General features: G+C 35.6%; 1 protein-coding gene across 3 annotated transcripts in view; it reads left to right on the top strand.

Moving 5' to 3' along the window:
- rorab (RAR-related orphan receptor A, paralog b) overlaps positions 1–27537 on the top strand; it is a 62914-nt gene that overhangs the window by 21443 nt on the left and 13934 nt on the right. For 2 of the 3 annotated variants that reach the window (XM_048184282.1, XM_048184281.1), the window contains exon 2: positions 17025–17054. In XM_048184282.1, coding sequence (XP_048040239.1) covers positions 17025–17054 — 30 coding nt within the window. Of the gene's footprint in view, positions 1–17024; positions 17055–23323; positions 23498–27537 lie in introns of those variants that run through there. The other variant, XM_048184284.1, reaches the window with a different exon arrangement.

Below are 27537 nucleotides of genomic sequence, written 5' to 3'. Positions count from 1 at the left end.
AAGATTTCCTTATCAAGGTGATAGAATTTTGTGTAGCAAAAATGAGTACACCCTCCTAAAAACTACTAAATAAAATGAAATATAAATTGTCTGGTGTAAGTTTAAGGCAATGTTTGATCAACAGGTAAGTATATTGAACCAAAACATTTAAAGAGAAGTAATTTCTTGACAATTAAGTGTCATATAGCCCACTGAATCATTCTCAGAATTAATGCTGACAACAATGGAACCACTTGGGAGAGAACTGTCAGGAGACTTATTTCTGAGCACAAAAGCACAATAAAGTCAGTTAGCCATTTCCAAAGCCCATATTTACAAAATATAGATTCTGGGAATCAATACTCTGGTCTCATGAGACCAAATCATTAATTTTGGATCTAACGGCATCCAAAATGTTATGGTGTTGCTAGAGGAGGAGTAGAGTAAGAAGTGCCTGGTTCCCAAAGTAAAGTTCAGTGGTAGTAAAGCTCTTATATAGGGATGTATGGGTGAAGGTGTGAGGGACTTGTGCTTTATCAATGCTGTCATGAATTCCCACAATAGTACTACTGTGTAATTTAATACACAAACTTGAAACAGAAGATGTTACCCTTTCCTCATTGATCACCTGTGGGGGATTCTGTGGAGATGAGTTGAGCAGCACTCCCCATTAAAGATCAGGGCATTTAAGGAGCTCATCATCCAGGAGTTAAACAGGACAGATGTGACAATTTGTCATGAACTTGTACACTCCATGCCAAGAAGGGTCAGAACAGTATATTCAAAATTATGGAGGGCATACTAAGTACTAGAATATTATACATTTGTTGAATTAAATCTAGGGTGTACTCATTTCTGCAGTCCTTAATTTAAATAAAATTGGCTAATTTACTTATTTTATGGCTATTAACTCTCAGGAGTCAGTAAAAGTGCCGGTGCGTTTTGCAGGATTTTTTTCACATTGCAGCAAAACAGACTTAAAATACTCCATCATTTTTTGTCAAAGAGACATAAGTAATATATCAATTGAAACTATAGAATATCTTCTTTTATTTGTGTACACTGAGTAAAAACAAAATGTTGTGCTTTTTGCAGAATAAAGAAAACTAACATGATGCGCGATCTGTCGTCTCCCTCTGAACGAAGTCCAGTCTGATAGTTCTCAGAAAATATGTAACTTAGTAAATACTAATGACACAAAAATGAGACTTATGTCTAAAGAAACGTTGAAATGTCAGGTTTAAAATCGTGTAAGTCAAATCGAAAACAAATATTCTGTTTATGTAATCTGTATGAAAAAAGAGCCATGTCAGACGTCCGTGATTCAGCTCATTATTCGCTAATGCGGCCACGCCCACGGAGCAAGCGCTATTCAGACACAAATTCTGAGGCAATACATGTATACATCGTCGCAATTGTGTATTGATTACCTTCAAAAGTGTTTTTCTGCATGTTATAGCCATGGTTAGTGATCTCTGGAAGCTGTTAGTTCCTGGAAAGTCACATTGTATGCCTGTTCTTCTTTTTAGTAATTTGTGGACTAAAGGTGTACAGAGCGCCCTCCGGCTGCAAGTATGAATTGAAAACACAGTATCCAGCGCCCATAGTGATGACAATAAATATTGAATAAATATTACTCCTTTGTATAGAAAATTGACATAAACATATGAGAATCCATCAATATTTCTCCAAATGTACATGCTTTTAAGCCTATATGAAATGCCATAGAAGTAACATGAATGTTCAGACACTTTGCATCACAGAAATGCATTATATTTTAAAGTATAATAAAATACCATTATTTTAAATTGTAATACTATTTCACAGTATTGCTGTTTTTTCTGTATGTTTGATATACACCATGATGAGCTTGAGACATAATCACAGAGGGTTTTTTCACATAGCCTACCTGAAAGGGCTCATTATTATGCATGTCATTACAGGTCATTATGCAGATCTTTTGTCTTCTCAGGTGTGAATCACAGCATTATTCATGAAGAGTCACGCCTCCACGCATACTGTGTTTCTTGACAAAAGGTGTCTTACAAAATATAAATTAATATATTGTTTTATATAAACGAGTAGGCAGGATCATTTTTACATCATTCTGAAGCAAAAACTCTAGTCTACAATCTCCAATACCCAGAAGTCTTGTGAACACATATATAATATTTTCTTTTTGGCCTTATTGCAGTGACTTAAATTTTTTGTTTTTTCAATAACCAAGCATAAACGTTATTACTTCAAAAAAACAAACATGTACATACATGTTGCTCACATATTATGGTAGCCTAGTTCGTGCTGAATACAGTGTAATGACATTTTTTCCATTAATACGTTTATGAACAACTGAAAATAGCACAAATGTCAGGGCATGTCAAAACTTCTCCAGGGCCCCAAATCAGCCTCAGACTCCAGAGGGTTAATGACATATATTTCTCTGTTTTTATTATGTATATGTTTAATACATTTTAGTTTTGCCATCTTTTCATAAATTGTATAAGTGATCATAAAGAAAATACATCTTTTGTAATTGTTCAGAGGGGGTGTACTCATTTATGCTGTGCACTGTACCAAGAGAGCATTACAATAATCCAGTCTGGATAGAACAATTGCTTGGACGAGAAGTTGTGAAGAATGCTCTGATAGGAAGGCTCTAATCATCCTTATGTTGTATAAGGCAAATCTGCAGGACTGGGCTGTTGTAGCAATATGCTCTGTGAAATCTGTGAAACGATCTTCAATCACAACTCTAAGGTTCCTGGCTGTCTTGGAAGGAGTTATGGTTGATGAACCTAGTGGAATGGAGAGGTTGTGATCAAGTCTTGGGTTGGCCAAGACCACAAGCAATTCTGTCTTTGCAAGGGTGAGTTGAAGGTGGTGGTCCTTCATCTAGGCAGAAATGTCTGTCAGGCAAGCTGCAATGTGAGCAGCTACTGTCGTATTATCTGGTTGGAATGAGAGGTAGAGTTGTGTCTCATCAGCATAGCAATGACAGGAAAAAAAAATTACATTGTTAGCAAACTGCATGATTATACGTACATTTCTGAAACCACATACATTGGACAGTCACCTCTGATACCAGATTCTATAAAATGTAATGTTGACATGCATTCTCTGTAAAGCTGCTTTGAAACGATATGTCTTGTGAAAAGCGCTAATAAATGTGAATTGAAAAAACATGTTTCTGAATGACAGATCCCAGTGATGACATGTAGATAGAGAAGAGAAGTGGTCCTAGCACTGAACCCTGAGGTACCCCAGTAGCATGAGGTCTGATTTGTTACCTGATTTGTGGGTAGCCATAGTAGAGTTGCTTGAGGTCAAATGAGGCAAGCAGAGTGTAGAAGTCAGCAGTTTTTTCTAGATGAATGTTGAAGTCTCCAAGTAATACAAGAGGAGTACCATCCTCAGGGAAGAATGAGAGTAACACATCTAACTCCTCCAAGAAGTTACCTGGGGGACGATAAATGACTACAAAATGCTTTTTAATGGCATGGGTGATTAGTATTTGCATGCCATTCAAATCAGCTATTGCCACACGGAGATAGTGAAGGATTGGAATTCCATTCAGAGATAAAGATAAGCAGACCAGTACCACCACCCCTCCCAGTCAGGCAAGGGGTAATGGGAAAAAGTGAAGTTAGTGCAGAGGGCTGCTGGTGTGGCACTGTCCTCTGGTTTGATCCAGGTCTCAGTCAGGGCCATGAGGTGGAGACCTGAATGAGTAGTGACAGATGTAATGAAGTTTGCTTTGTTTACAGCAGAATGGCAATTCCAGAGACCAATAGGAATAGAAAGTAATGTACTAGAGGACATATGTAAAATATGCAGGTTGTTCGGATTGCACTACCTCCAACATGTGGCACGCGACTTACGAGTGTTCATAATAGTAGGAATTTGGAAGCACACGGTGATGCAGATCACACAAACAAACAGAATGAGAATAAGCTGTATGAAACCTTCTCTTTGAACTGTTGCCCTCTGGTCAGCTCTACAGAGCACCTACCACCAGATAATTCCTTTCAAACAATTTTAAAAATTCTCTAGTTTTCTACTACTGTACTACATTGCATTATTTAAATGTTTGTTTTCTTATATTATTGTTATATTTCATCTCTACTGTGTAATTCCTATGTGTGTCTGCACTATGTACTTTCTTCTGCACTGGAAACTCCTGTCACCAAGACAAATTCCTTGTGTGTGTAAACATTAGGAGCGCAACGGTTCAAACTGCTCACGGTTTGGTTCGTATCACGGTTTTAGGGTCACAGTTTCGGTACGGTTCGGTATGTGCAATGTTCAGGGAAAATAGGACTACTGTCAAATAAAAATAAAGAAAATAAGAACAAATAATCAAACTACAAGCAACATCACAAATAAATACAATAGAGCAAATATTCAAATAAAATAAACAATGCTTTTAAGGTTTTTCAGATATCTAACAGTACTTTTCAGGTACAGGAAATGGATAAAGTAATTAAATATAAAATAACAATGCATATTATCTTCACTGTATAAATTAAATAAAAATTAATCATTATTGAAGTTACAAAAGCTATTCAGTCAAGAGCAGTGAGTGATTTCTTTGTCATTTGGTGTTTGATTTAACATTAAAATCACAGGAAGTAGGAATAGTTTTTTTTTTTTTTTCCCCTTTAATAAGACATAATGCACGATCCAATACATATACTGTTACACATACGTTGTCTTTCTCGACTAATATACGTTCACTTTAGACATAACCGACTATGTTTGCTAGGATACTCGCCAAGACGGGCATGTTGACATGAATTTGCCCGCTGAAGCGCAAAACTTGAAAGAGAACTCAGTATTTGCGCGCTGTCTGAAATAAGTTCTCTTTCGTGTCTTGATCTTGAATATTTAAATCAGCAAGGCTTAAATGAGTTTAGTTTAAACACCGATAGCAACGTGTGCTGTTCAGGTCTCACCTATCTTTTGTAACATTTATAAATATCTTTACTGTCATTTCTCCTTGCTTAAACATATCAATAAATAAATGAAAAAAATCTCACTGACCCCAAAACCTGTTAAAAATTAGTACATATAAATTTAAAAAATAGTAGCATTTTCAGTAGTGGTATGAGATTTTTGGACAAACATGAATCTAAAAATATACTGGAAAATATTTTCCAGTTCTCTGGCTGTTGTGCATGGTTAAACCTTTAAATTCACATATCCCAGAGTCCCTGGAAACCAGATTTTATTAATCCTTTTGGAGGTTTAAGCCCTGTTATCCTGCTGCTAACATACACTCTCCATGATCTCTTTATGTGATCTCTTGCTCTCTCCCTCCCTTTGGTGCATAACCGTTATTTTCCTCTCCGCAGTAGGAGCCGATAGCCCCCTCATTACGCACGGCAGGGGAACATCAACATGCTTTTTCCTTGCAGAGATTAACATGCAGAGCTGGTCATAAGCAATCAACTGTGCTGGTGTTGGCAGTCCACTTCATGACCACTCGTTCCCTTCCCTCCCTTTATCTTCTTTCTTGTCTTCTCCTCCCCTCTCGTACCTCCTCAGTGTGTGTTTGTTGTTCTATGTAACCCAGTACTGCTCTACTAACCCAATTTGGCATAATCTCAGTGCTGTGCTGTAATGCACAGTGGGAGTGTTTGTGTAAGTGCTGTCTGGATCTATGTGGGTGTGTGTCTGTGCGCTCGTGTGTGACTATTACGTAAATGTGATCATCATCTCTTGTAAGCTTGTCAGCCAGAAATAGACTGATGGAAAAATACAAAAGAAAGTGTGGTGTGAAGGATGTGAATAAGAGAAAGAGGAAAATGGACTAGAAATGCAATTAAATATAATGTAAAACTCTACCTGCCATTTTACTGACTAATGCTCGACATTCTCCATTTCCTTATGTCTTAAAAGTCGCCATTAAACGGCAGTTGTGGTAGTCTTTTTTTTTCTTCCCTGTTGTGCCGTACATCCAAGTGAAACGGCATCTCGAACAAGAAAAAATGTTGGGTGGGACTTGATTTTGTCCTAGGGGAATTGACTGAATTGTTGTAATTTACTATTACTGTAATCTCATGTCAGTTGCAAGAAGGAGGGGAAGTTAGGACATGTGATTTAAAAAAAAAATGTGCACAGATAAAACAATGTGAACTGCAATATTCCATAAAAAAAGACCACAACATCTGCTAAATATGATTGAGCAACAGAGGTTGCTTTGTTGACATATAAACTCCACATTTTGCATTAGTTACTTGCTAATATAGTGCTCGAGAAAATTGATAACATAACTCTGTTGTGAATACTGTATGTATCTTCAGTCATATGAACTGCGAGTCAGTAAATAGTAGGGCTGCCCCCAATAGTCGACTAACCATTAGTCAACGAGAAGAGGCTTAGTCGACCAAATTTTTATTAGTCGCAGGGGAAAAAAAATCCACAAAGTATCGAAGTCACGCAGTTTGTGACGGACAGATCGTTAACAGCTGGTAAATACAGTACGTCGGACAGGACATCCAAACGCTCACCTATCATTCATCAACCTCAAATATGGCTTATCATCTGAAACATGAAAGTAGTAGCAACTTTACATGGCTGCTCGCTTTAACGTTAACCTAGAAAAATGTGGGCTATTCAAGTGTCTGTGTAGAGTGTGAAAGCTGAGTAGTAGCGTGCTTACTGCATGATGGCTAACATGGAGGCGCCAGCGCAATCACTTGCACTTAAAATTAGGGCTGGGCAATATATCGCATGCAATTGTCACGTACATTTCGTCAGTAAAGCCGGTTCCCTGATTACCGCTAAATCGCCATCACCTGCTTTCAAATGGAGCGGCATTTAATAGACAGAGCCGTAGTTCACTGATAAGCTATGCAATATCGCGTTCATTATCGCAGATGAATCGCCTTCGATAATGAACGCGATATTGCGTAGCTTATCAGTGAACTACGGCTCTGTTTATTAAATGCCGCTCCATTTGAAAGCAGGTGATGGCGATTTAGCGGTAATCAGGGAACCGGCCCAGCCCTACTTAAAATACTGTCATTTTTGGTCATACAGAAAAGAGTAATACATCTTTTGAATCTGTGAAGAGTGTACTTTTTATTTGTGTGCACTGACAATAACAAAACGTTGTGCTTTTGTAAAATAATTAAGGCGATTTCTGCTGTCTCTCTCTGTGTGCCCGCATTAAAAAGAAAAGAACCAAAACTCCATGTAAACTTGGCTCAAAGACATGAAATATATATATCTATAGAAAGCGAAATGTCTACTTTTAAATGAACTAATTCAAGTGGAAAACTGACACATTCATAATCATTACTTCTACCAGTGCGCTTTGGCAAGCTTTATTTGTGCATTTGAGCACACACATTATTATGATTTATATGGTTTATTATTAATGATTAGTCGACTAAACGTTTAAAATGAATGACTACTAGTCGACCAGAAAAATCTTTAGTCGAGGGCAGTGTTGGGTGTAACCATAGACTGTAAAAAATATGGACAATGAACCTTCACTCTATTCTATTGTAGTAACTGAAGCCGCCAGTGTGTCTATATGGCGCTGACATCTTGAGTCTCGAGTCTGCGCATAGTGAACTTGAAACCCGAGTCTGCGCAGTAGTGAGCACCAAGTGGAGCCACGATATCAAGGTCCCGCCCAAACTCAGAACAACTCATTATTTCGGTGTGAAATAAAGAGTTATGAAAATGTACAAATTAAAGTTAAAGCTCCAGTCACCTGGTGAAGATCCAGAAAAAAGTCCGTTGGCACTGTCAATCGTGACGTCTCACCCCCGTTTTTATAGCATCAAATAACTAGGTAAACCAAACTTATTTAAAGAACAAACATTTGAACTAACACCATCGTGATAAAAACTGCCTAATATGACAGAAATTGTCTTTGGAAAAAATATTTGAAGCATAATTTAATTGTTTAGTTTGTCTCACGTCACACTGGAATACATAGAGAGGGCGGGGTTTATGACCTATACTGCATCCAGCCACTTGGGCGCGATAGAGAATCTTTGGCTTCACTTTTTAGGACTCGTGTGGCACGCTTGGGTGTAACGTGTTAAACCGAAAATTTCTTCGGATGCTGTTACGGTCGTGATATAACGTCACGGTTTACAGCGTCTTTTTTATAAACATGAATTCAACATGCTGTGACAAATCGATCTTCTACTGGTCGCACGTTTTCATGTGATGCAAAATTCGCAGGTCAGAGTTCACCAAACTTGAACTTTGCAACGCAGCGAAATGCATATTTTTTTCGCACAAGCTTGCGTTTCCAGTTTGACGCATTCGCATGCATTTGAATGGAAGTCAATGGAACGAAAAGTGCAGTGTGACCGCCACTTTACTGTAATTACATTACTTATCCTCTGAAAAAGTAAAGTAAGGGATTACTGTTCATTTTTAGGTAATTTAATCAGTTACTTATAATGTACTTGCATTACATACTGTAAATTAGTTCAACAGTTCTGTATAAATCAATATTGAATTTAAAATCTAAATTTGTCGTCTAAAGGTAAAAGTGAACGCTGCCTCTTTAAAATCGTTAGCTGTAGTACAACTACACACCAGTTGGCTGCGTAGTCGCTGTCTGAAGATGTCGGCAGAAGCGAGTAGCTGTTTTGCAGAATGAAAAATTCAATTATTTTTACATTGGTAGGCAAGAACATAACGGTAAAATGTAAGCTATGTCCTAGGGAGAAAAAACTACTCGCGCACTCTCTGAGAGACGGTCTTCAGTAAGTGCGCTCTCAACCAAAGCGCACGCACATAGGCGTCTCTTGTGAGTGTCAGATTTTCGCGGTTTATTACATATAAACGTCCAAATACACAGTTATGTCAAAATGCCCATATTGGTGTATATTCGCGTTGGTTATGTGAATGTGAACAGCATGTGTAACAGCATATTGTCTCCGTCCATTAGACTACTGTCTACCATTGGCTGTCTGTATTATAAATGATAATCAAACAACAAAAGAAAAGCTTTAATAAGTATTAATCTATAATTAATTTAAAGAGTTATGACTATGCAGAGTTATTTTAGATTTGATTCTTAAATTTCTCTGGTATTTTTACTTACTACTATTAGACCTACCTGAAAAAAAAATAGCATTGTTTTATTTGTATCTTTAAGTTTTTTGGTACCGTGACATCCCTATTTGTTACTAAGAACAATTAAGTATTATAGTATGTTTTAATAAAGCTAAAATGTTTTAAAAAGCTATAGGCTAAACTATTCCATGTTTGACTCATATTTAAATTATTGAAAGAGTTTCCTTTCTATTGTCTATCCGGTCAAGGTTTATAGGGATTTTAAGAAGTAAATAGTAATGAGTTGAATTATTAGTAATTAAATTACTTTTCAGACAGAGTAATTAGAAAAGTATTTTAAATACAACATTAATGTAAATTATGTAATTAGTAATTATTCACTTTTTTTTAAGTAACTTACCCAACACTGGTCGAGGGCAGCCCTAGTTAATAGACTGATGTAAGTCTCATAAACCGTAAATATACGTACATCATACAAACAAAAAATATGAACATAACTGGAAAATGGCTCTCGTTCAGTGAGGGAGTTAGCTGTAAGCTCAGTTATGGCAGTCATGCTCAGTTTAGTGATGGGTTTTTTTGTATGTGTTTTTTTTCAGGCCCTGTCAATTGGTAAGAGTGCACTGTGCAGTGTGCATCTTATTTTATTAAATATAAATAATTTAAATAATTTATAATGAATTCAACTTGTATATAATAGCAAGTTACATTTATTGATACACTTATTTATTGGCAACAATCTGAGTAAATAATTCTTCAAGCTGAGTAATATAGTTAATCAGCTTAGCCAGAATGTTTGACAGACACACACACACCTGAGCATACATTGTTTACACTTGCCAAACAAAGTAAGAATTTGGCACATTAATATAGAATGTTTGGTAACAGTTATGTGTTTATCTGCATTTATCAAAGGCTTCAACATGGGTCATCCAATTAGATTCCGTAATATATTTGTTTTATAACATTTCTTTGATGCTGCATCAATTTTGTTTGATGTTGATGAATTCATGGGTTTATGATTATGTTTGTGCCCCAGGGATTGTGCAAAGCTTGAGCTGTGTGAGTGTAAAGCCTGTCATGGATATCAGTGCGATCTTCAAACTGAAGAGAATACCTGTCATCAGTTTAACTGACAGTCGCTGATGCCAACACAGTTAAGAGTTTTAAGGGGATATACTTCACCCAAAAATGACATTTACTCACCCTCAAGTTGTTCCAAACCTGTATGAATTTCTTTCTTCTGCTGAACACAAAAGAAGATATTTTGAAGAATATGGGTAACCAAACAGCTGATGGGCCCCATTTACTTCCATAGTATGGAGGGGAAAAAAACATTTTTCAAAATATCTTGTGTTCAGCAGAAGAAAGAAATTCATATAGGTTTGGAACAACTTGAGGGTGAGTAAGTGATGACAGAATTTTTGGATCAGCTATCCCTTTAAGGACTGAAAGAGTCAAACAGTGCAAAAGAGAAAGGAGTGGAATGAATGAGTTGTAACAACTTTATGGCCTGGATTCCAGTTTCATCTCATTTAAAGTTGTCCCGCAGACACAGAGAATTAGATAGTGACATTTCTTTTCTTCTCGTGGTTTTGCTGTATTTTTCAGAATAGCAGAATATAGGCTAGACTACCATAACAACTGTAGTGTTGTATGGGAATGCTTAATGTGATATTTTGAAGAAATGTTCTCTCAATAAATAACTGTCAAATACTACTTGCCTAATAATTATACAAAAATTAGAAGAATTTTGGGTAACACTTTACTTCAGTGTCCTTGTTACATGTAGTTGCTATAGTAATAATTAAACATTTTGCCTAATTACATGCAACTAAACCAAACCTAATCCTACACTAACCGTATAGTAAGGCCATGTAGTTAATTAATACTCACATGTATAATTACACTGTAATAAGGACACCTTAAAAAAAAGAGTAACCAAATGTTGATATATATAATAAAATATATAAAAATATAAATATTTTATTTATTATTTTTATATATATATATATATATATATATATATATATATATATATATATATATATATATATATATATATATATATATATATATATATATATATATATACATACATACATATATACATATATACATATATAATTTTTATTTATATTTATTATTATTATTTTTATTATTATTACTCACCCTCAAGTTGTTCCAAACATATATGAATTTCTTTCTTCTGCTGAACACAAGATATTTTGAAAAATGTTTTTTCCCCTCCATACTATGGAAGTAAATGGGGCCCATCAGCTGTTTGGTTACCCATATTCTTCAAAATATCTTCTTTTGTGTTCAGCAGAAGAAAGAAATTCATACAGGTTTGGAACAACTTGAGGGTGAGTAAATGTCATTTTTGGGTGAAGTATATCTAATTGGATATAGATAGATATATAGATATACTTGTGTGTGTATATACACACTACTGTTCAAAAGTTTGGAGACTTCTCATTTTTTTTATTCAGCAAGGACACATTAAATAAATTAAAAGTGACAGTAAAACTTTTTCAGATTTCTATTTCTATTCATCAAAGAGTCCTGAAAAAAAAATGTATCATGGTTTCCACCGAAATATTAAGCAGCACAACTGCTGTCAACATTGATAATAATAATAATAATAATAATAATAATAATAAATGTTTCTTGAGCACCAAATCAGCATATTAGAATGATTTCTGAAGGATCATGTGACACTGAAGATTGGAGTAATGACTGCTGACAATTCAGCTTTACCCTCACTATGAACCGACACCATAATTTTGAGCAGTAGTTTATATATAATATATATAATTTATATGTATTCATTTTATACAAATATTTTGTCAGTTCATTCATTCATTGGTAAGCAGCTTAGGTTGTAGAGATGTATAATTTCATCGTATGAGGGAGAAGATTTTGGGATTTGTGTTGTTTGTTCAGGGAATGAATCGTTGTGGAACATGTTTTTGATTGAAGATCCTTCTTATCGTGGATTTTGTGCTTTGAGTGCTATAAATACTTCATCAGTCACATCAAACAAAAGACTCCACACCATCAGGACTACCTCATAAAATACAAAAGCGGTTTTCAAAAAATCTTTGAATTTCTCATGGGGGAGGGGGGGTTCTTAAACATGGTGAGATACTGCCCCAACCTGATTAAACATTAAACCTGAACAATGAATAAAACATATCAGATTCCCAAGTGTGTCCAAGTTAAAACCTCAATTTATGTACTCCCATCCCTAACTAACCCCCAACATGGTCATCTCACCTGAGTAATGATATCGGTTTCAAATTAAAGTGCAACTTCAACCTTGCATGAACCCATTCAACTCTGCATAACTCAAAATCACTACCAAATTTGGTTTTGAAAAAAATCAGTGTATTAAGTAAACCGACCCCAGGGTTTGAGCTGAAGAGACCATATGTTTGTTTCACTACAACATCAGTAAAGCAGTCATCATCAATGCTAACGCTTTGTTAATTGTGTAAAGGTATAATTGATGATTTATTGTTAAACGACTGTGTAAAGAAGCTTTATTAGGCACATTATTGAATGTCGGTCCTCTCAGTGTCTGGTTTAAACAGGAGAAAATAACCAAGTGAATAGTTTACCTCAATCCTGAGGCAGTTTCTGTGTCATTCAGCTCCGACTAATCTCTCAAAAAGATTGAAAACACACATGTTCTCCCCTAAAAGCCATCCTAAAAAATTTAATAACCCAATATGCCATGCATCCTGCCAACTGACACACATTTTGAAACCCAGTGGGTTGTGTTCTCCCAGTCTGTTTCTTGTGCAGTTGTTATATTTTAGCATGATTAATTATGCAGTGAGTGCTATATGATGAGGTCTCAGGTGAAATATGTGCAGTGTGCACACACACAGTACACACACACTATATATTAATTATATTATATTATATTATATTATATTATATTATATTATATTATATTATATTATATTATATATATATTATATTATATTATATTATATTATATTATATTATATTATATTATATTATATTATATTATATTATATTATATATTAATCTACACACACTAAGTGACCACACATACAAACCAACTGACTTATATAAGATGATGGATGAATACATTTTACAGCTCGTCCATCTTACCTTTGCTTTCCATAATGTTTCAGCATTATTACAATCTAATCCACTAAACCTTCAGCTATTTTTTTTTCATGTACATTCACCTAAACATGTTCTCTGTTCTAAAGAGCCAAACTCAGCATGGAAGGAGAATTACAGGGAAATTTCAATATGAACAGACAGAAACAAAGAGACTCAGGGGGAGGCGGTTTGAGACTGAGACAGAGGAGTTAAACCAATTAGAAATGGATGGAAAGAACAAGGACTGGAGATTTGCTGTCATTTCACTGCTTATTATCATCAGATCTGAAGCCCCTTCTTACTTAGCGTTGTGAATATAGGAAGGATACAAAGCCTCTTCAGTTTCATTTCATAAATAGATTGATAAATAAAGGTTTGCAGTCAGATTCACTCTTTTCATCATTCTGATTTTTAGCTGGAGAGGAATAATGAATGTGCCTCCTCAAAAGCTGCAAGCCAGAACATTTGTTCTGGTCCAGCTGAAAATAAGACATGAAAAAGAGCTAAGAAAAGAGAAAGCTCTTCTTATCAGTTTAATGAATATGCTTGTTTAAGCATCAAGTCATTCTAATCTCCTCAAGATCCTACCGTCATTTTACGTACAATTCACATTTTAGTACAGCTGCTTGAGGTTTTCCACATTATCACTTTCGCATCCATGATAAACTGAATTCTTGAACAATAAGCTTAAGTCTAACATATGAAAGTGCCCATCATTTACCACCTTATTATATCTTCTAGGGTTGTCAAAAGCACCGGGTATATTCGGTTCCCACTGATAGGCGGCTGCTTTCAAATGTATCTCAAATGCACCCGTGTATCTTTGTAAGTGCTCTATGAAGAGCGTCAGAGGTTTCTATTTACAAAATGTTCTTGAAACGTTGAGCATCGTAGCCAATCGCATTGTTTAGACAGCCACAAGCTCCGCTCAGTGCCGCTGACAACACAAAAATGCCTCGGCTTTGAGGTGTTTCTTTACACTGAAAAAAAAAAAAAAAAAAATCAGACTTCTCCAACTCAAAATTTTCTGGTCTGGTAACATCAACATTTTTGAATCGGCCTAATTGAATTTCTGTGAATTGAATTTTATCAATTGTGGCAACAGTCATAATATGTTGAGCCAATATTGAGCCAATGGAAAAATTTGGTTTACCAAACTGTGCCGTTGGTCCAATTATATATTTTAAATTGTAGTAGAAATTGTTTATTTCTCACTGTCCCAAAAGAAAGAAGTGAATGAAAAACAAATACATTAAGCAAAATACAGAACACAGACAACAGGTTTGACATATACCTTATTTTAAATAAGGAAAAACACTGAATACATTCAAGAAGTCATCTGCATAACAGGATGTCTTGATGTGGTGAAGAAAACGTACAAAAGCGGCTCTGCCTTTGTTAAAAACCTGTAAATAAAAATAAAAACTAACATTCATAACAAAGATTCCCTGCATCACATCTGGCACGTGTCAGAACAGAAGTTACTTAATTATATAATGAGGATGAGACTTCCTTTTATTCCTTTACCTTTTATTTTATGGTATGTAAATATATCCACCTTTCAGGACCGCTTAATGTTACTGACATGAGCGATATAAAAAATAAAATAAATAAAAATAAGAAAATCACGAGCTTGACTTGTTTCAGTGGTTGCCTGGCATACATATCACACAGATTAATTATATAATTTAAATACTAAATAAACATGATCATGAAACCAATGAATGCATAAACTCGCGATTCTATAAAATGCCTTTTAAACATTATACCAGGTCCTACTCACCATAACGTCTTGAAACTTGTGACGATGAATATCTGTTTTTTTCTTTTGGCCTTCAGCACCATTTGAATTTTGAATTCACCATTGAATCTGCATTTGAAATCTCCATACCAACGGTTTTCCTCAGGCGCATTTTGCACATGCGTATACAGTTTTTTTTTTTTTTTTTTGGATGTAGGACTTGTTCAGCCAACACAGATTTTTTTATTCAGACATGATAGATTGCCTGAGCACAATTAAATATATTCTGTGATTATAAATTTTTAATTTTAAGTGAAGACTTTAAAGGGTTAGTTCACCCAGAAATGAAAATTCTGACATTCCAAACCCGTAAGACTTTTGTTCATCTTTGCAACACAAATGAAGAATCTGAGAGCTTAATGAAATCTGAGAGCTTGCTGTCCCTCCATAGATTGAATTCATCAACTCTCACAGCAGTTGTGATAAACAGAAGCTTAAGCATGTTTGCTTGACATGCGAGAACCAATGAGGTTCATTCTCGTTTACGCAGCGCGTTTGAGCTTCCGGAAAAGGTTTGTTCTCGCGCGTCAAGCAGGTTCGGTTGAGCTTCTGTTTGTGTTCGCTGATCAAAGTTTATATTGAAATATTAAATCTGTTATCATATAAAGTGATCAAGTGTCCAGAAAATTTGGACTAAATCGCTTAATTCATATTGATCATTTTGTTTTCTTTTTATGAACTTTTTGAAGCATCAAAGTGTCAGTTGTGTAGCTGTCTATGGAGGACAGAAAACTCTCAGATTTCATCAAAAATATCTTCATTTGTGTTCCGAAGATGAACGAAAGTCTTGCAGGTTTGGAAGGATATGAGGGTGAGTAATTAATGACAGAATTTTCATTTTTGGGTGAATCATTCCTTTAAGAGTGTAAATGCAAACTAATAGACCTGTCACGTTTTTTTTTTTTATCCTTAATTTTATTATTTTTCACTTGATCTTTTTATAAACAATGTTTACTTATAAACATTTAAAGGCTACATGCTGATGCTGTTTACAAGTATTGTTTATTTATAATTATTATCATCATAAATGATAAACTAATTAATTAATATTTTATTTTTAATAGGTAAAATTCAACAGTTTTTACTGTTGTACCGAAATTGGTACCGAGGAAAATTCAATTTAATGGTTGTATCTTTCCTCGTGCTGTGAGCTGTGAAGTGGACATAAACTCTTTTATTACTGAGTCTAATTTACAAGCAGATGGAAATTCATTTGGCACAAATTACTGGTTAATGCTTTGTTGATTGGCAGTTGCCATTTACCACTTGTATCTCGTTTCGGCAGTATCACTAGTCATGACAGATTGTATTTCTCTCAGATGGACACTTTACATCACAATAGAGCTGGCTGTGGTACAATAGCCCTGATTAAAGGGAGTGGATGGATTAATGGTGATTGACTGCGCTGGCCTGAGTTGCCCTGAATGTAAAAGCGTAAGCCAAGGCCTGTGATGACTTGGGATTACAGAGTGCCTTCAGGTCTCTTCCATGCGATCAAATAAACATGAATGTGTACTTCATGCACTATGTATGTACTATATTTTATTATTTTCTTTGTTATTATATTTAACAATATGTTGACCAGGACAATTGTCTAATATTTGCCATTTTAAGATTATTGGCTGGTGACTAGTCACCCTGCTCTCTAGATATTAGCATCCATCATTAAAAATAAATAAATAAAAACGTAGCTTTTCAAGGCGAAATGATTTTTGGTATTTAAAACAAAGCTTAATTTTCTTTCTTTCTTTTTTCTTAATTTATTAAAATATTTTCTTAATTCAAATTGCCTACAGCAGAACCAATTTACACCAGAACAAATTAAAACTTGATAGAAAATATAGGCAAATATTAGGCGCAAATGCAAAAAATTAAACCGTTCACTCAAAACAACCGTTCATACATTATATACTGTATCACAAAACAAAATGCTGTTTTAATAGAGTATATTCTGAAAAAAGCCTTGTTGCTTTGCTTTGCTGTCAGGGACAAGGCTGTATAAGCTATATTACAAGCCCTGTTTAATATGCATTTTATTTCTTGTCTTTTTCAGATGTGTCCTCAGCAAAGAAAACACACACATGTAAGTATAGTTCATGTAAGTGTAAATTCCTGTGGCCACAGATGTTTCTGTAACTTATTCCATTTGCATATAAGAACCAAATGCTCAGGGAACAGTTACAAAAGTAATTCTTCTAGAACATTCAAGAAACGTTAATAATGTTGACACCCACTTTGACATCCATCTCTTTAATCAGATTGTGAGAAAGTGACAATGCATGCTTTGATCTTCAAAGTAAGATCAGACGACAGTGATAATGCAGTAAATGCTGGTTTAAAAAGTGCTCTCCCACCAACACCCATCACTTTTCAGTAAGGTTTTCATTTCCTAATAAGTAATTGTTGCACCTTCAATAAGATCGTTGAGATATCTGTGTAGCTGCTTCTTAAAGCTGTGTTTACCAGTTTGTCAGTGGTGTAACTGATCTTTCACACCTCCTCTCACCCCACACCATGTTTACATGAACAGTCTTTCTCTCTTTTACGCACACACACACACACACACACACACACACACACACATATGCATGTATGTTTTTCTATATATGTTATGTATGTATATATAATAAAAATACAATTTATAATTTATTAATTGTTAATTTTATAATATGTTAATTGATGTGCTCTACATGCCCCTTCCTAAACTAATGTACTAGATGTTAAAGGAAACAGAAGAGAGTCATTTCTTATATTGGTTTCATGCTAAGCTTTGCCTACATGACAGAAAAATGTTGGTCAAGGTGAGAGGAGCTGCTCAAGAAAATAATTGCACACTCGTGGGATGCTTCTGTGGTTTACCAACAGAGACATCCTGTTTGTGCACTGAATGATTTGAAATCCCCTTTACTGGCTGAGATGTCCCTTGTGTACTTGAAAATACTGGAAGCAGAGCGTTATAAGAGTGTGAAACTCGTTGAAACTAGAACGAGTTTATGCGCCGTACTATGCTAGAGCGTGGTTGCATATTGCATTCAGATGTATTTGGTCGTTCTTAAATAAGAGAATTTGGTCTGAGAGAGTCGCTGTGGGTGTTTGTATGTGTGCGTATGTGTCTTGATGTTTGTGTTGGAGACACCAAGCAAACAAGCAGCAGCTGGGAGCATGTATTAGCATGTCTGTCCTGCTGAAGTTAAACCCAACCCAGTGAGAGCTTGTGTTCAGGATTGCAGAGGGATGAATTTCTCCGTGAGAGTGTCTCACACAACAGAAACCCATCCTCACACTGCTGTCATGCCCGTGAAACATGAGACCTGCAGAAGCGGCTCCAGCATCTCTATTTCAACTATTCAGTCCTCAGTTGGACAGCATGTGGAAGATGTTTCTAGAAGGAACAGGATTTAGAAGCTCGTGTTTAAAACGGTGGTTCTCAAACTGTGGTCCGTAAGGTGATTGAACTAAATGAATTAATAAATAAATAAACAAACCAAACATTCATCTTGGCTGAACTGTCACTTTAAGGTCACATAGTTGGCGTCTTTGAAACATGTTTACCTGATAAGGTCAGCCAGCAGGCTCTTACCTACAGCCTCTGTTGTTGCGTAATAGTGATTTTCACAACCGCAGAGATGGTTTTGCACGTTGCTTGGTTCAGTTAGCTGTGTGGCTTCTTTGAGCAGACCTTTTGGCGATAGTGGATTGGAGAGGGTGTTGTGTTGGGTCCAGGCCAGATCATTAGCATTCAGATGGCCCCGTTTCCCTCAGATTCAGCCAGACCTGTATAAGGCTGCATGCGCATGTGTTTGTACCCCACACACACATATGGGTAGAATTTCAAATAAGCCAGTTATCCTGTAGGCAAACGCATGCAATTTCAAATCACTGCTGTGCTGCTGATGGCTTTACTATATATGGAATATACAAATAAAATACAAATACATTTATTAAAAGAATATTTATAAGTTATCATAATTTATAAATTATAATTAAATTAATCTTATCAAAATTCTCTAGCTATTAAGCTATTATTTTAATAAATATGAAATATATAGATAATACATGAAATATACCGATATAATACAAATATGTTTATAATTTTAAAAAAAAATAGAATTTATCATTTATAGTTTATTTATATATAATAAATTATCTTAATTCTGTACATAAAATTATATTAACCTTTTAATTTGGAACAAAATGTTATAACCTATATACGTGTTCACGAGTCGGTAAGATTATTTAATGGTTTTGAAAGAAGTCTCTTATGCTCACCAAATCTAAATTTATTTTATCAAAATATAGTAAAAACATCAGTACTCTTTTTTTTTTTTTTCTATTTTAATATATTTTAAAATGTTTTTTATACATCATACATTAAATGTCATGGCAAAGCTGAATTTTCAGCCATTATTCCAGTCTTCAGTGTCACATGATCTTTCAGAAATCATTCTATAATGTTGATTTCGTGCTCAAGAAACATTTCTTATTATAATCAATGTTGACAACAGTTGTGCTGCTTAATATCTTTTTGGAAACCATGATAAATTTTTTTGTTCAGAATTCTTTAATGAATACAAATTTTAAAAGCGGAATTTATTTAAAATAGAAATATTGTGTAAGACTATAAATGTCTTGACTTTTGATACTCCACTTTTGATCAATTTAATGCTTCCTTGCTGAATAAAGGTATTAATAAAAAAAAAATCTTATTGACCCCAAACTTTTGAACAGTAGTAGGCTGTATGTTTTGCATTGAACATGCATGCATTTTTAAAGGGATAGTTCACCCAAAAATGAAAATTTGCTGTTAATTTTCTCATCCTCAGGCCATCCAAGATGTAGGTCATTTTTTTTTTTCTTCAGTAGAACAGTAAAGAAGATTTTTAGCTGAAACCGTGGTCCTCTGTGATTCGTATAATGGAATACCCACGACTCCTGACGATACATTGAGGTATTAAGAAGCGAAACGATTGGTCTATGCAAGAAACTTTATTTATAACATTATTTACAACATTTTTACTAGGGTGGTGGGAATCTTTTGGAATCTCACAAATTGATTCAAATCGATTCTTGTGGTCGATTCTAAGTTTTGAATTGAATTTCAATTAGATATATGCATAGATTTGATTTTAAACATTGAATTTTATTATAAATATTATATTTTAACTCAAATTTAAATAAATAAGTAATATTGTTTATGTTTGTTCCCCTGGCACAGTTTTGCTTATTATATTGTTTTAAGTGGCTTGTTTTGCTGGGAACACTTCACCGCAGCTTTAATGAAGAGAGGGAAGAGTTCAGATGAGAGTAGGAGGAGAGCAGCAGCATGAGAACAAAACAGCAGCTACTGTTAAAGGTGCTAAAGAGGATGTTTTGTTTTATACATTTTTGCAATATTACTTGAAACTGTCTTTACTAACTGATAAAAGACTATTTATTAGGTGCACTGAAAGGAATAATATTAATATACATCATCTGTGCTAAAGGGATAGGGCCTTAAAAACATCAGCCAATCATTTACGCGATCATCGCGTAAACGATTGGCCCTCTGGCTTGTCAATCACTGCCATGACGTTCCTTGTGCGAGACGTGCGCAGCTGCGCACTCCAGTAACTTTCCACACTCCACAGGCACCGCATGCAATGTTTTTGTCAGGAGACAGGAGTAACAACGGCAGATTATGAGTTACCTGCAGTGAGTCCGACATAATGAATCCACTAACACGACACAGCGAATGCCGGTGGTAAACACTCGTGTTCCAATACTCGTGCACGAGTTTTGGGAGGCGTTCCCTCGAAATGAGCTGTGAAGGAGGGGGGCTGTTCTTACGCATGCGCTCATTTAAAAAACTCACTAACAGTCTTTGGTTTCTCAGTCGACGAAAAGATCCTCTTTAGCACCTTTAATGCCAATTGGTCAGGAGTTAGAAAAAAATCTAATATATGCTGTTGCATTCTCTATATTTAGTGGTTTAACCTCAGATACAGGATATGATAATTCGCTTTTACAAGCAGGTATTGTTCTTTACCACGGTAACCGTTTGCGCGTCCTTGTTCAATGTGCTTCGCGTGTGTAAAAAGTACCTGTACACCAGAGATGTAAAGAGAACCAGAAAAACATACTTGAGTAAAAGTACAGATACCTTAAAAATGACTATTACAAGTTACAAGTCACCAATTCCAATACGACTTGAGTAAAAGTCTTAAGAGTATCTGATTTTAACAGTACTTAAGTATTTTAATCATACTGAATGTAGGCTAAAAAATGCACTTGAGGAAAAAAAAAAATTATTTGTAAGATGAGAAATGATTATTTTCTAAAATAAAAAAACCCTCAATATTGCAATAAATCAAGGTCGACACAGCAGCCTCTTAAACGTCTACAAACTCTCAAGTCTCAGTTAAGCTCAAGTGCACAAAAAGGCCATAAGTAAACCAGTATCCTTCAAAAAGGTCTTGTTAATATAGCAAACAAAATAAAATGTTAAGTAAAATTAAATAGTCAAAGTCTACTTGTGCTTGTTTCAGTCTCATCATCACCGGCTGCAGTCATTTCCTCATCTCATAAATCAAACACCTGCGATTCAGCAACCGCCTGCTAATGCACTCACATTCATGTAAAGTAGCCTTGTTGACAAGTTTGGGTGAGTAAAGGCAAAATGCACAAGATATAGTACTTTCAATGCCCTTAGATGGCGATTATTGCTTCTTTATAGCAGAAACAAAGCAGAAAAAGCTGCAGAAAAAGCTGCAGAAAAAGTTAGGTGCCATGCAAAATGTAATGTGTAATTGACAAATGTACTGGAGTAAAGAGTACATTTACTTGTTAAAAAAATGTGAAGTAGAGAGTAAAAATTGGTAATATCTTTGATACTCCGTACAACTACAAAGTAGCCAAAAAGATACTTAAGTACAGTAACTAATTACATTTACTCAAACACTTCACACCACTGCTATACACAAAAGAGGCGTCAAGATCGCAAGAAAAGCTTGATGTGTGCTTGTAACTATACATTATTTAACTATGCATTATCTATTTTCTATTTGTTAAGATATTGATATACGAACGACCGGATGCTGCACTGCTCTCGCAGTTGACTCTACCACCTTCTTTGTTCCGATAACCTAACATTATTAACAAACCTTTAGAAAATCCATTTTTGAAATTTGTAAATCAGTTCGAATCGGTAGAAGATAGAATCAATTTTACCTCTAATCCATAGCCTTCGTGAACAACAGTCTGGAACGCAAGCTTCCTGTCACATAATGACGTATGTGCAGGAGCAAACTCACGTAAGCAGACACTATGTTTGTTTACAACAGAGAGGGAAGATGCGTGTGTTGTATTATTAATCAGTGTTACTTACTTGTACTTATCCTGAATGCCGCAACTTATATATAAAAAAAAAAAAGATTACTTTCACTTGTGCGATCTCAGTCGAGAAGATTGACTTTTCACAGATTCCCAGCGTTTGAGCTCATACGTCACTATGCGACAGGAAGCTTGCGCTCCAGACTGCCGTAAACACACTTGTTTGCGAGGCTATGGATTGCAGGTAATAATGTTGTAAATACTGTTCAGATTCTTGCATAGACTGATCGTTTCGCTTCTTAAGACCTCAATCTATCATCAGGAGCCGCGGGTATTAATTTTGTTTTGTCTGCATGGGTTTTTTGAATCTCAAAGTGACGGCACCCATTGACTTCCATTATATGAATCACAGAGGACCACGGTTTCTGCTAAAAATCTTCTTTAATGTTCTACTGAAGAAAAAAAGTCACATACATCTTGGATTGCCTGAGGGTGAGAAAATTAACAGCAAATTTTCATTTTTTTTGGTGAACTATCCCTTTAAGTTACTTGCATTAAGTTACGTAAATTAAGTAAACTTATGTAAATTTAAGAAGTGCCACAAACTACCTCCAGGGTGAAAAGTCCACTCGAAACATTCATTCAGCACATTGTATATATGTCTTTAGTTCATTTCTAGATCCTTGCTAATGTATAATGTGCTTAATAATAATAGTAATGATGTATCAGCAAAAAAGACAGTCATTGCAGATGGTGTAATAAGGACGATGCCATGTCTGTCACCATACAACACTCTCAGGAAGGAAGGGAAAATGTTTCAGTTTGCTCTCATAATGTGAAAGTGTTAACTGCAGACAACTTCCTGCATACAGTATAGTGTCATGAAAACACGTTACAGAACAGTGCAAGGTGAGCCAAAACTAACCCTTTAAACCACGTAGTCAACTAAAAACTCGCTCACTAATCACCCATTGGGTGACACAGCTGTCACTCAAGGGTTGTGGGGGCGGGAAGAAAGGGTTTTAGTCCTTATGTCACGGTCACATGGATTCTCATGCGGTAGAGAAGAGAGGCAGAGGGAGGCACAGCAGCGCTACAGTCAGTCAGCAGCACAACACTTGCATCCGAACCTGCACATGCTCTTAAGGCAAAGCTGTTGACGGTCCTCTGCATGGCCACAGGGCCTCAGGATGTACTTAATGATCACAGCCATGAAAGGTAGGAGAGGGACTTCCAAGTTGGGGAAAATCCATGGAAATATGTGTGTGTGTTTGTGTGTGTGTGTGCGTGCGCACTTGAGAGAATGAGTGCGTGAGAAATGTCTCTGAGCTGTTGTGTTAATGTTTCTTTAATGTTTTGAGCTCTTAATGCCTCTTCTTGCATGTATAATGTGGCTGTTTTGCTTCCAAAACGTCTCATGGACTGTCCTGTGTGCTGTTTTGCATGTTCATTTACATGTTTTCTTCGATTTTGAATTGCAAAGTGAATATTAGATCTTTTGTGATTTGTAGTGATGCACATTCTGTGCGTTTGAGGGAACATCTCGGTCCATCTGAAACTGCCGTGAGCATAAGTTAATAAGTCACTAAGCGTGTGGTGTTGTGTGATGTGATGCGATACGATACGATGGCGTCTTTCTGACAGCTCGTACTTGGGCGGCCATGTTGGCTGTTTGGCACAGCATGGGAATGTTGCCATGCTGGATGATTGGGGAATGTTGTTCCACTGACCTATTTATGGCAGGCAGGGGTGGACTGCCATAGGAGTGCATGGCTGTTTATTTCACTAACGGCTGTGTCTTACTTAATCCCCCCACCCCCACTCTGAATCACCGCGCGCATATACTCGCACACACACATACACAGGCAATGCAAAGTCTTGCTGGCAGCTGTCATTATCTATTAGTGATAAGGTATAGGGCAGTGGAACATCTGTGTGAGCCTCTGCTGTTTCTCTTTCAAAGAGATTAGAGATTATTTAGCACTTCAGATGTGTCCTCCTACACTGTTTTCAGATCAAACGCAAATATTTGGTTTATAAATATTTGGTTATATTTACTCTATTTTACAGTGCCGTAGTTACATTGTAATTACTCAAATAAGTACCGAGTACTATTAATTAACTACATGTACTTACTATAGAGTCACAGTTAGGGTTAGGGTTTGGTTTAGGGTTAGTTACTTGTAATTATGCATAATTTACTGTTATTACTATAGTAAGTGCATGTAGTAACGTGTAACTACCATCAATAGTTATTTGGTTATTTGTCTAAGAAAAAGCTAGAGATTGTTGTGAAAGTACTGCTTTTTCTTGCCTGACCTGCTGACATTTACTGACCAGAGGTTAATAAGATTAAAGAGTTTCACCCAGTGACTGACATGCCAGAACCGAAACTCTCTTACATATAGAACACAGTGTCTTCATTTAGTGTCAGATTAAGGTTAACCATGAATGCTAATTGTGTAGAATTTAAAGGGCTTGGTCGCCATTCAGTTTGTTCTTGGAACAGATAATTTGTTAATTTTTATTAAGTGTTTATTTTCAACCTAATTACAGATAATAACTATAATGAATGCATATGTTTTGGGCTAATAAGAAAATAATGACATAATGTCTAGGTGTTTGCAAAAACCTTTTAAGTTTGATGATGGTTCAGTTTAAGACTAATGTATGTGCCAGAATGTTCTTTTCTCCTTTGTTATGATGGAGTGTTTATCTCAACCCGATGTGAGTCAGTGTTGTCAACAGATTACTGAAGCCCCAGTGGGTGGGAGGGAAGGGGGAGGGAACGCATGTGTGTGTCTGTGCGTGTGTATCTGCAGGCTTTGACTTTGGTTGGGTGTTGTGTTTTATGTTTCCTACTTAGACAGCACATCAGCACTTTCACACCGGGACAGAAACCAAACATGTTAAACCACAACATCTCATGAGGAGGAAGCGACACTTGCAAAGAGAAAAAGAGTCTTGTGTGTGTGTGTGAAAGTCTATGTTTGAGGATAATGGTACACACGTGTAAAATATTGGATGGTTTGTAGATGCTTGTCTGTAAAAATTATTTAGACAAGATCAAACATGTAGTGGTGGATTGGTGTGGGTTTTTCAGTCTATTGATATTGATGCATGCGATATATATATGCGACACAATTAGGATGGCTGATGACCAATTTGATTCATATATATAAATGTAATAATGCATATATATTAATAAAGAATATTCTGTATCATAATCATAATTTATCACAATATAAATATTTTATATAGACACCTTTTACCTTTTATTTATATATATATTCAGACACCGTGAACATTTCATTCATTATTACGGTTTATTCACTATAGTTTAAAAAAATGGTAATAAAATATGACAAGATCTCAGAGTTAAACTGTCAGAAAAAACACTGTGTCAGATAACACTTAAGCAAAACATGGTCAGGTCAAAGTGTCTGAATAATTTTTGGTTCCAAATTTTTATCAATTTTACTGGTAGTCCACTGTATGAAGAATTTTTGGGTATAACATGTCACAGTTTACTTTATTTTGCTACCTTCACTTACATAAATGAACTATAGTGTCCTGCACCCACTAGTAAAAATATATAAAAAACAATAAAAAATGTCTGAATAATTTTTGGTTTGACTGTAATTAATATATTAATAAACCAAAAATTATTCAGACATTTTTGATATTTTTTATATATTTTTACTAGTGTTTTATATATTTTTAGTATAATGCAACATTATTTATAATATAACAATTTATAAAATGTAAGGTTTAGGTGTGTACACATACGCACATTTAAAAAAATTTAATTTATAAAATATAAGAAATTGTATTCATTAAATATATATATATATATATATATATATATATATATATATATATATATATATATATATATATATATATATATATATATATATATATATATATATATATATATATATATATATATATATATATATATATATATATATATATATATAAAAATAAGATTTTGGTCATCAGCCACCTTAATAAATATATATTTTCCACAATTTTGAGATTTTAGACTTATCAAATATATCATAAAATTATTCGCCCTGGCTGATATATCGATCTGCTACTGAGGACAAAAATCGAATCTCTTCACACACACCCTTGTATTGTTGTGCAGCAGAGTTCATGCATTCACAATCCTCATCTGTATTTGGCCTTCATGTACGTTCCTTTTCTGTAGTCAGAAATAGCAGCTCTGTAAGCCGTGCCCTTGCATCAGAGACGAACAGCGGTACCTACTGCTGCAAGACTTCAGCGGCTGCTCTGGGAGAATGTTCCTTTGATGTATTAATCCATAATTCAGACCAGATTAGCGTCTTGTGCTTTGGAGTAACTAATTACTGCCGATTGGTTTTACATATCTAATGAGAGAGAGTGAGGATGCCCTTAATGAATACGGCATGCAGAACCAAAGGGGATTAGCTCTTTCTGTAATCATGAGAAAATAGTCATTCTCAAACTGCTCTGATGCCTTTGCAAATAGAGTCCGCAGCTAAAAAAAAAACATACAAGTCTGAGCGTATGTGACCAAGAGAGAGAAAAAGAGAGCACTCTGGTGATGAGATGCGTTTTACTTTTTCATCCTGTACTGTATGCGCCTCAGGGCTGCCGGAACGACTGCATCGCTCTTCTCTAAATGGATTTCTCCTCTTGCTCTATTCCCCCAGCACCCCTCTCAACAGCCTTGCACACCATCTCTGCGTTCTCTTCCACAACCAACCGCAGCCGAGCCGCTGAGGGGCTCATGCACGACTACGGCACACAATCCAGAGCACGCAGACGGCATCTCCAACTAGGAGTGCATTCTGACTTTGATATTTACTGAAAAGCACCACAGCGCTGTCGTGAAGCAAGCTCGTGGCTTGAGGGAGGATGGCACGGCCATACTGTAGTTAACCAAATTAATGTTGGATGTTAGGAGAGCAGATTGTACTTACAGATGATGTCAGTCCCGTGGGTGATTTCAGTAGTCATAGCCATTTTTTCTGCTTGAATAAATGGAGTGGTTTATGTGGTGCTGCCTTGATTCATTTAAAAAAAAAAGATGTTTTTACCGTTCTTCTGCTAGCTAAAGCCTGAGGTTACACTCTACACAACAAACCTCAGGCCTTGTTCTCTTTGTGTTAGCTAATTCAAAGGTCAGGAGCTGTGGAATTAGTCTTGATGTGATTATGGTCTCTACTGATCAATTTAAATAAATAAGAGTGTTTTCAAGAGACAAA

Source organism: Megalobrama amblycephala, linkage group LG3 (genome assembly GCF_018812025.1).
Source record: "Megalobrama amblycephala isolate DHTTF-2021 linkage group LG3, ASM1881202v1, whole genome shotgun sequence".
Lineage (NCBI taxonomy): Eukaryota > Metazoa > Chordata > Actinopteri > Cypriniformes > Xenocyprididae > Megalobrama > Megalobrama amblycephala.
This window is presented reverse-complemented; position numbering and strand designations above follow the sequence as displayed.